This window comes from Cyclopterus lumpus, chromosome 17 (assembly GCF_009769545.1).
Source record: "Cyclopterus lumpus isolate fCycLum1 chromosome 17, fCycLum1.pri, whole genome shotgun sequence".
NCBI classification, from domain to species: Eukaryota; Metazoa; Chordata; class Actinopteri; order Perciformes; family Cyclopteridae; genus Cyclopterus; species Cyclopterus lumpus.
This window is the reverse complement of record NC_046982.1, coordinates 20,945,703-20,956,927: the sequence shown is the minus strand read 5'-3', so window position 1 is coordinate 20,956,927 and position 11,225 is coordinate 20,945,703. Positions and strand designations below refer to the sequence as shown.

At 39.8% G+C, this 11,225-nt stretch overlaps 1 protein-coding gene across 1 annotated transcript; it reads left to right on the top strand.

Annotated features, from left to right (window-relative positions):
- Window positions 1-5,761: 5,761 nt before the first annotated feature.
- Window positions 5,762-8,798, top strand: zgc:113531 (uncharacterized protein LOC541359 homolog). The gene is made up of 3 exons (XM_034555709.1): window positions 5,762-6,252; window positions 7,235-7,364; window positions 7,542-8,798. The coding sequence occupies exons 1-3, from the start codon at window positions 5,902-5,904 to the stop codon at window positions 7,730-7,732; spliced, it is 672 nt and encodes a 223-aa protein (XP_034411600.1). The 5' UTR covers window positions 5,762-5,901; the 3' UTR covers window positions 7,733-8,798.
- The last annotated feature ends 2,427 nt before the right edge of the window (window positions 8,799-11,225 follow it).

Here is an 11,225-nt window from a genome sequence, read left to right as displayed (position 1 = left end):
CACGCGCACACACAAAAAAACATTTTTCATTCATAGAAATAAACGAGGCCTTTAAATGTGCAACGTTAGACTGCAGGACAGTGTCACTAACCAATATCATCCTGCCAACTAGTTTTTATGACGTTCTTCAGAGCATCTTAATACATGTCATTAAATTTGCCAAATGCTGGAAGCTCATCCCTGACCGACGCTGTAAGATGAGCTGTGGGAATTAAAAACCAAAACCGCAATTAGAAGGTTTTACGATGACCTCTTGAGGAGCTTATAACTCTCCGATGCGCTTCATGAAAAGCAGACACAAGCTTCATTTTGATCTCGAACAAACAACTGAATAAAAGGTCGGTTTTACACAAACTTAAATACTCTTTTACAGTTTTAAGATGAGTATTTAGCTTCCCATTTCGGGTAAGAAAAAACGCATATATTTAATCCAATAAAGCTAGCAGCGACGGGGGCCTTGTAGTGTTTGTTGGCATTTGGTGTGGAATGCGTTGAAGTCTCTCTCCTAGAATTGTGCCGTTTGCAAACCTTTGTTCCTGCTTTGCATCCCATTTGTAACTGACGTGGGAACAACAATATGGCGTTTTATGGCACTCTGTGTTGGGTTGAAAAATGACACTGAGAGCAACATGACCAGGACGGTGTGAAGTCAAACCTTTTCCTTTGGATTTGAACGTAATGTTGAAAAAGTATATTTCCGACAGTTAAAAAATTGAATTTTGATAATAGTTTGATAATATAAAGTTTTTTAGATGATGTAACCTGCAGTGGGATAAACTAAAGTTGCCTACTGTGGTAAAACCATATTCGTTGTCAAACAGTGGTTCATGTTGGTGTTGATATTTATCTAATTTGCAAAATTACTTTAATATTAAAAAAATATATATATGTATATATATATATATATATACATATATATATATATACATATATATATATATATATATATTTATATTTATATATATATAGTTATATTTATATATATATATATATATATTGGAAATAATATATGTATATACATATTTATTTTTACTATACATTCATATTTGACAATTAATTTAAAAAGAATTGTGTGACATCATTTGTGTCATGGTTCTTCTAATTTATACCAAAATCCTATTTCTCTCATCACTCTAACAAACAGAGAGGAGGCATAAATCATGACTCTTCAATAAAACACTAATAATGCCCGTATGGAGTAGATATATATGTGTGTGTGTGTGTGTGTGTGTGTGTGTGTGTGTGTGTGTGTGTGCTGTGACACCCACCGTCCCGCCCCGCCGGCTCTCTCTCTGAGAGTGTGTAGGAGCATCTTGACCTCGGCCCTCACCAGCTCTTTGACTGCAGGGGGGTCGGCCAGAAGGGAGGCCTGCTGACGTGGGAGGGGGGTCCCCGCTCTGCTGCCACCGGTCCCTGGCTGGCTCTCTCGCCACATCTTGTGCCACATCTCCGCCTGCAAATATTATCATCATCATTATGATGACGACCAGGATATTTACAAGACGTGCTTTACTGACTCAAGCAGAGTGGACAGTCCAGCCGACCTGACTGGGGATCAAAATATGACTATAATTTGCACCCAGCAGCTTGTTTTCTGCATCTTCACACACATCTGAACTGGAAAACAAATCCCCATGATTGAACCCCAACGTACCAACAACAACAACAACAACAACAAAAGAAAAGAGAAGCATAGTTGTTAGGCCGGCTGAAGACTTCAAAAGGAATCCACAAGGGATACAAAACCCACCGACTGCTTCTGGTGTGTGTGTGTGTGTGTGTGCCTCTGTGTGCGCACACACACACACACATGCCAGCACACACACACACACACACACACACACATAAAACCCTTTTCTCTCATACTGTCTCCCTCTGTCTGTCTTTATTTTTAAGGGAGCGCTGTTCAAATCTGTCAGTACAAAAAAGAAGAAAAAACACCTACGAGAGGTTATCATGTTGAATTATTCAAATTGGGTTTTTATAGAATACGTTTAACTTAAAGGCCAGAGAGGCTAATGGTCCTTCTGATCGAACCTGCCGGAGACAAAGGAGACCTTGATGGAGGGAGGGAGGAACGGTGGCGTTGAGGGATGGAGGAGAATCAACTTCCTCGCTGAGGGATGGAATTCATTACGCGGCTGAAGCAGAAACAGACGTGGGACAGAAGAGGGATGGAACAGAAGGACACGGGGACAAGCAGACATTCAACTAAGAGGGAAGGGAGAAGATCCACCCTGCAGTGTTTGTCATGACTCAAGAAAACCAGTCCAAGTTGAACGAGGCGCCCTGTGCTTTGTTTTTGGGGTCTTCTCAAAGCTCTCAGCCTATAAGTCTTTCTTTCCATCTGAGGGCTTCGCCGCCAGCCCCTGCATTCACCCAACTGAAACATCAGAGAAGTACTGAAAGTCACACACGTGCTACACACACACGCACACATCGATTTCCTCCACGCAGACAAGACACACAATCGAGTCAAAGAATACGCGTTGCTAACGGCCTTAATAATGGTCGAGGATTAGTCTCTTTAACCCTGTTACACCGACCCCCTGACTCACTGAGCTTACTGGGCCTCTTTGTGTGTGTGTGTGTGTGTGCGTGTGTGTGCGTGTGTGTGTGTGTGTGTGTGTGTGTGTGTGTGTGTGTGTGCGTGCATATGATGTAGTGTGTCTGTAAATGAGCTGCATCATTGTGGTTGCATTTTTGGTTTAATGCTTCTTTGAATAGTGCTTTCAAATTAAATATGTGTGTATGAGGGTGTGTGCATTCCTGTGTGTGTGTGTGTGTGTGTGTGTGTGTGTGTGAGTGAAAAGGAGGGAGTCTTGCATGCCTCCATGTAAAAAAGTGTTTTGTATAGTTGTCACATGTGATTTTTTAAATGTTAACTGTCATAAACATACCATGTGGTCAGCATCTAAATCTCTTTCCATCACATTACATTTCATTTATGATTGTAAGTCGCTTTTATCCAAAGAGACAATCATACACCGTAGACACAGAGATCACTTTCCATTCTCTCAGATGCCATCGGGACGATTTGTCTTGTCAAACTATCCGACCTATAAATACTCCTTAATAATCCTAATTTGAATCGTGGTAAAAAAGGATGCGATAATCCCTTATTAGTCCCGAGGTTTGCAAAGTAAAAGTTGTAATTCTTTGATGTCATAAGTCTGCCGTCTCTTTTACGTCTTTTGATTTCCACTTTTTGCTGCTATTTAAATCTGTCATCTGTTGCTTTTTTTATTAAGCTATATCATCTGGACCAGGACCCCTTTGTAAAAGAGATTTTTAAATGGGGTTATCCTGGGTGAATAAAGGTTAAATAAATAAAATAAAGTAAATGTTATTAAATGTCAATACCACGTGTATACCTTCAAAAAAGAGGCTGGTTTTCTTCAAATTGCATTTGAACTCGACAGGTTTTTTATAGCTTTTATTTCAAGCCTTGGACACAATATGCTTTATTTCATTGCCACAAATGGTGCCAACCATGTAAAGATTTAGTATCGTTTAATATTTATATTTGTGCCACTTTTCCGAATCCTTAATTTAAAATAGCCAGCGAGTGTTTCTGATGAGAGGAATGCTTCGTGTCTGTGTGGAACCTGCAGCCCTCGGTCTTAAGAGCACATGGCGTGACCTCTCTTATGTAATTCAGCTTGAAAGGAATGTTCCCTCAAGAGAATAGGCCTCCTTTCCTCACATTAAGGTAAGCCACTGTAATGTTTTGAGTTTTATTTAGTAGCAATTTAGATCAGTTGATTGACAGTTTTATTATTGTGTTATTTTTCTCTGCTTTTCTCTGTTTTATTTCCTTTTACAGTTAATTCAATACCTTCAGGTTTTGGATTGATGATTGGACAAAACAGGACATCCGATGACTTCATTTTCATCTTTTTGCACTTTTTTGTTGAGGATCTTATAAATAAAAACAACTAATTGATTAATTGAGAAATGTGTTAAAACAAATCAACAGTGAAAATAATAATAAAGTCGCAGCCCTATAGTTTAATATGAACACAATCAGGATAGACTACGATTCACTATCATATCAAACTGTGTACGCTACAGCAATCACTGAAGTCCTGTTTTGTTTTATATTTTTAATTCTTTAATTTGTATTCATGATTCATGACCACACTTAGAGAGTGAGACTTGAGGTGTCAGCTGGGGATGTTTCATATCAAAGAGTCAGAGAGGTGAGCTGACCTCGAGTAAATACTGATGTCTGTCTGCTCGGCTCACATTCGGACTTCCCTGCAGCACAGCGCCAGTTAACCCACATTTAACTTTGTTAGGGAGTCTGGGAATTAAAGATTGCACCCAGCCAGACCGACTCACACAGCAAGTCCCTACATTCTTTGGTTGGGAATGCTTAGCTGAGCACTGTTTTGATTTCCCCCAGAAACTGAACCGAGAAAAAAAAGGAAATTCTCGTGTGGTCGTATTCTTTGAACAAATAAAACATGAAATGTGAGAAAAAAATCTGAAGCTGAATCTGAAGAGGAATGCTCCAAATAAAAAGGCACGCGTGTTCAAAACGTTGCTCTACATAGTCTCACTAATCAAGTCACCTCAGTGTGCACCTCGGTGTACATGTCGACCAGAGAGGAGCCCAGTGCCGAGTGGATCTTTGGCAGCTCGGACCCAGGAACATGTTCCGTGATCAGGCTCCACAGGGACTGGCCAGGGCACCGGAGCTGCGATCCACCCAGAGGCTGCATAGGAACAGGAATCTATGGGGTGAAGGAAATGTACAGTTACTGTGGTCACATGCAACTGTACATTTACTGGGAGGGTACGTGTACTCCACTTGAGTATTATTATTAGTAGTAGTAGTAGTATTATTATTATTCCACTTTATAGTTCTACTTATATTGACAGAAACCTCGCCTTGTTATGGAGATTGAGGTTGTTCTTACCAAACAGATATTAGCATTGCTATTCATTCATAGATGTAAGTTAGCTCTACATTTTAATACTTTAAGGCACTTCAGAAGAAAGAAAAAATGGCTTCCAAATATAACTGTTCGCTCCCAAATCACTGTGACAGCTCTGCACCTTCAGATTATTAAGTGACATTTCGCATGCAGCATTTTAACCTGTATTTGAGTTCTGTGACCTGGAGACTAGTTAACTAGCTAATGCTAGCTAAGCTTCGTTAGCCGGAAGAGCACCACATAACATGGCAGTGGTTGTTTATTCATAACACTGACGATGAACGATAAAAGCACGCAGACATCTCAGAAGATGGATTTTTTATTCCCTGTGTTGTTAAAGAGGAAAAACACCAAAAAAAACGCTCACCTCGACTGGGATCCAGCGAAGCTGTGGTATCCAGGGGAAACGGCCCGGTTGCTAAGGGGGAGATATCGCGAGATCTGTCAACAGTCGGCTTCTCCAGTTCGACGTGACTTTGTTCTCTCTCCTACAATCACCCCGTTTGTTGTTGTTGTTGTTGTTGTTGTTGTTGTTTTTCTTTCTTTTCTTTTTGCAAACACGCAATACAGAGTGACACACTGTAACACGTGACCAATAACTACAGAATGAGATGCTTTTTAGACTCCAGTAATGCACACCATAAGCACAATAGACCACCTGTGCTCTATTAAAAGTCCGTAATAGGCCTACAACTTTAAAAATAGTTAAATTGGGGGAGGGCCAGACCTGTGTGAACCTTTAGAGAGAATATAACGTCCCCCTCTTTAAGCCACCCCAAACCTCCGCCCCCTTCCGGGCTCTTTACAGACGTGTGCGCATGTTCCAGTCGACCTCTGTGGACGGAGGACTGAGGTAACGCCACGTCCAGTGACAATGTAACACATTCCGGGTAACCTCTCTACCAAATAGCAACTGTTTTTATTATTATTTTGGACAAGGGTCAAGTCAGTCGTCGTCATGGTTTCCACTGAGCGCCGTGCCTTGGAGCGCACTTTACGCACGGCGGTGTTGGCGCTGCTGCTCTGCGCGCAGGCCGGCTGCGGCTTCTCGGTGGCCGGGCAGCAGGAGAGCACCTGCGAGGCCAACGGCAGCCTGTACTTCGTGGGCGAGTGGTACTTTCTGGACTCCGACCACTGCACCCAATGTGAATGCACCGCCGAGGGCTCCGCGTGTTCCCGCACGGAGTGCACCTCCCTCCCGGCCGCGTGCATCCATGTCAGCCACTACCCCACCGACTGCTGCCCCAGGTGCGAGAAGATCGGGTGCGAGTACCGAGGAGTGGTGTACGACCTGGGGCAGAACTTCCAGGTAAGCCAGAGACAACCTATAAGGATGGGGATGGCCTGCTGATGGTTTCCAGGATGCATGACCTTATAGATACTCCTGTTACAGGATGTACATTATGCCGTACATCATTTAATATTAGGTCAAATTGTCTTTTCCCATATGGAATCTGAATATAGACCAAAATATCTGCATAGAAGTGTTTTTTTTAGTCAGGTCTCGAAAAAAATATAAGGGATTAGAAAGAGAATATATTAACCTTTCTTTGGTTTTAGCTATTTATTAATTAAATGGATAGTTGTGTACCTCCTCATGTGTCTAAAAATGCTAAAATCCCTCTTTTCACTGAGGCAATAACCTGTGACCGGGTTCATAGACACTTTAATGTTAAGGGGTCACAAGTCAAAAAGGTTGGAACCTATTTGTGATGGATCCTACCTTTCATGAAAGGTAAGCGCATCTCGTTTTGTTTGGATGGAGTAAAGCATGTTGGAGACCCCTCTGTTTTGAAAAAAGGGCCTATTGGTCCAACATTGCCTTTCTGCACAAATTCATCTTGAATTAATTACTGCAGCATTTGTGAATGGCTTCAATGCTTGTTATGTTTTGTTTGTTGTAGAAATAGTTTGAATGTCATTGCAAAGCTATTAATTACACACACATGTATAGAAGATGTTAAAGGAACACCACCTATTATCAAAACAACAACATTGACACTAACCACCATTGACCTCAGCTTGTGTTATAATAATATAGCAATAATAATGAAGTATAAGCTCATACGCATCTTTTTTTCAGCTTATTTCCTTCCAAAACTCTGAATGTGTGTCTCATAGTCTGGTATGTAACTTGAGAATAGAGCCTGGACTTGGAGGTAAATAGCGCCCCCTTTTGAGATGGCACGACGAGGGCTTGGTGAGAGATGCTGGTCAGAAATGAGATCCATATTAACTCTAATGGTGTGTGTGTGTGTGTGTGTGTGTGTGTGTGTGTGTGTGCTTCCCAGCCATCAGAATGTGAGCAGTGTACCTGTGACAGTGATGGCATCGCCCGCTGCCTGGTTGCAGATTGTGCCCCTCCACCGTGCGTCAACCCCGTCTACCAGCCCGGGAAATGCTGCCCCGAATGCAGGGAGGGTACGTTAGAAATGTAGAAAAGTGCCTCTCAGAGATTCCACGGGAGATTGATCTTCTCCTGCGTGTGAAACATTACCGTCAAAGCGTAATGCATTTCGATCATTTGCATGCAGGGATGAGTGTGTGTGTGTGTGTGTGTGTGTGTGTGCACTTGACTTTACGTGCTTCTCCCTGCAGGTCCTAACTGCTACGTGGACGCGTCGCGCGGCCGGGTGATTCCCGCAGGAGAGCCCGTCTGGGTCGACTCGTGCACCAAGTGTCGTTGTCACGACGGCCAGGACGCCGGCTACTGGGAGGGCAACCGCCTCGCCACCTGCTCCAGCCTCAAGAACTGTGTTCCAGAAGAGACGTCCGCCAAGAAAAACTGATTCGCTCACAGTCAGCAGAGGACCAGCTGGTTGACCCTTAAGATGACGGATCGACTCTGTTCCTTGCTGAACCCTCTCCTGCGCAGCTGAGAGCGGATACGTTTTTGTTGTTGGCAAGCAGAACTTATAGAGCTTCCATTCCACAAGGGAGTGTTTATCCAAGGTGTGTCTGCAATACTGATGCTGCGTACTGAATTGGTCACTTTGCATATTACAAAACGGTCTCACGTCAAGGCGAAGAGACGTAATCCTGCTCTAGCTGAGAAGATGACGTGCGGTCCATGAAAAGCCTCTGAAAATAGTGAAATTATGATGAGGGAATTGATTTAAACGCTCTTCATTTAATAATATGGACTGTGATGATGTAGATATAAGTGATCCTCAAGGCCTCAATCCCTAAACATACTGTAATGTCTGTACTGAAAACACCATCGAACAAATCTGCCAGGAGCCATAACAAAACTTCCACTTCCTATCACTCCAGATATTTACCCTTTTTTAAATATTTGAGACTACAGCTTTTATAGAAGCTACCCAGTTACCCAGCAACAGTTATCACAACATAACAAAGCCAATGAGGTTATTGGACGATAAGGAATTGTAGTTGAGCCGCCACGGGGTCGATGCAACAGCCAAATATGCACAGCTGTGATGCAAATCTTCGACTAGGAAATGGCTTATTGTGAGCAATTAACTATTTTATAAATGTCCTGTAAATTCTGCGGTTCAATATCTGGGTGTAGATGAAATCTATATAACGTGTGAGACTATGGTCTAATTTATGACTGTACAGTAGTTGTAGACAAGAGCGATATCTTGAAAGAGAGGAGGAAAAAAAAAGGGTTTGCCGTAGAGGAGGAGAAACAACCTGTAATTAACGCGCTTCATTAATGTTTCACCGGAAAAAGCCTCCTCGTTATCAAAGTGTACAGTTATACAAAATAAGTGTATTGCCATTTTTTTTATATAAGTTCATGTGCAGGAGATCTTCCTTCTTTTATTTTGTCATAATCCACCGCTTCAATCATGAGGGACTTTTGAATGAAAACCAAAAAATAATCTTGTTTCATGTTTCAGTGTGATTTACTTTTATGACTCCCGAGCTGCTGCTGTATATTAATACAAGTGACACGTTTCACTGGCTTGATTCTTTACGCGAGGTTTGGGATTGAGATGGAACTTTTAGGGTTATAAACACCTTTTTATATCTAATTTTATCTGGAGACTTTATGAATAAAACACCTTTTTATATCTAATTTTATCAGGAGACTTTATGGATAAAACACCTTTTTATATCTAATTTTATCTGGAGACTTTATGAATAAAACACCTTTTTATATCTAATTTTATCAGGAGACTTTATGGATAAAACACCTTTTTATATCTAATTTTATCAGGAGACTTTATGGATAAAACACCTTTTTATATCTAATTTTATCTGGAGACTTTATGGATAAAACACCTTTTTATATCTAATTTTATCAGAAGACTTTATGGATAAAACACCTTTTTATATCTAATTTTATCTGGAGACTTTATGGATAAAACACCTTTTTATATCTAATTTGATCATCTGGAGACTTTATGGATAAAACACCTTTTTATATCTAATTTGATCATCTGGAGACTTTATGGATAAAACACCTTTTTATATCTAATTTGATCATCTGGAGACTTTATGGATAAAACACCTTTTTATATCTAATTTTATCATCAGGAGACTTTATGGATAAAACACCTTTTTATATCTAATTTCATCAGGAGACTTTATGGATAAAACACCTTTTTATATCTAATTTTATCAGGAGACTTTATGGATAAAACACCTTTTTATATCTAATTTTATCAGGAGACTTTATGGATAAAACACCTTTTTATATCTAATTTTATCTGGAGACTTTATGGATAAAACACCTTTTTATATCTAATTTTATCTGGAGACTTTATGGATAAAACACCTTTTTATATCTAATTTGATCATCTGGAGACTTTATGGATAAAACACCTTTTTATATCTAATTTCATCAGGAGACTTTATGGATAAAACACCTTTTTATATCTAATTTTATCAGGAGACTTTATGGATAAAACACCTTTTTATATCTAATTTTATCAGGAGACTTTATGGATAAAACACCTTTTTATATCTAATTTTATCTGGAGACTTTATGGATAAAACACCTTTTTTATATCTAATTTTATCATCAGGAGACTTTATGGATAAAACACCTTTTTATATCTAATTTTATCTGGAGACTTTATGGATAAAACACCTTTTTATATCTAATTTTATCTGGAGACTTTATGGATAAAACACCTTTTTATATCTAATTTTATCTGGAGACTTTATGAATAAAACACCTTTTTATATCTAATTTGATCATCTGGAGACTTTATGGATAAAACACCTTTTTATATCTAATTTCATCAGGAGACTTTATGGATAAAACACCTTTTTATATCTAATTTCATCAGGAGACTTTATGGATAAAACACCTTTTTATATCTAATTTTATCTGGAGACTTTATGGATAAAACACCTTTTTATATCTAATTTGATCATCTGGAGACTTTATGGATAAAACACCTTTTTATATCTAATTTCATCAGGAGACTTTATGGATAAAACACCTTTTTATATCTAATTTCATCAGGAGACTTTATGGATACAAGCTGTTCGTCTCGGCTACAGAATAAACAGAAAGGTTAAAGGAATAGTTTTAACATTTCGTGAAATATACTTGTTTGCTTTCTTGCAAAGAGCTAAATGAGAAGATGGTCTCCGGGGAAATATGAAGCAATACAGCAAGCGGCAGGTTAGCTTAGCTTAGCATAAAGACTGGAACACAGCTAGCCTGCAGGTGTCAATCTTCTCATTTAAAAAGCCCAAGATGTCAAAAGGGAACCGATTTGAATCACACCTATGACTCATGTGGCGTGTTAATGCTGGTATATACTGTATATAATGAAATATTACAAGTTAAAACACCTTTCCATGTCATTTAAAAATCCTTTACTTAGTGTTAAAGCTTAGTTTTGACTGTTTGTGACCAGTGGCTCTAAGAAGACACCGTTCTTTATTCCCCTGCTGAGCTTCACTGTAAAAAAATAAAGTACAAGGGGAGAAAGCTTTACTTTAAAGATTAAAGAAGAGGAAATGAAAGACCGCGTAAGCAAAGCCCCAAAAGTAATCCAAATGGAGACATTTTAGTCCAGAAAGGTAACAGGGGGGTTGTGTCGGTTGTCACGGCAACAGGAAACGGCTTCTGGTACCGGGATTACCTTCGACCTGCAGGTAAAAATCGAATTAGGACATTTCAATTCATCCACCAGAGTTTGAATGTCTTCTTCAGTCACAAAACACACACACACACACACACACACACACACACACACACACACACACACACACACACACAGGAAGCAACTGACAACACCATCATACAATCTTTTACCATCAGATTTATTGATTGTATAGAAAAAGTAGGTTTGA

What these genes read in the sequence shown, in the direction of transcription:
- zgc:113531 (XM_034555709.1), top strand. Translation starts at nt 5,902, where the DNA reads ATGGTTTCCACTGAGCGCCGTGCCTTGGAGCGCACTTTACGCACGGCG. An exon ending in ACCTGGGGCAGAACTTCCAG is followed by an intron (nt 6,253 to 7,234) that starts GTAAGCCAGAGA and finishes TGTGCTTCCCAG; the next exon opens with CCATCAGAATGTGAGCAGTG. An exon ending in CTGCCCCGAATGCAGGGAGG is followed by an intron (nt 7,365 to 7,541) that starts GTACGTTAGAAA and finishes TTCTCCCTGCAG; the next exon opens with GTCCTAACTGCTACGTGGAC.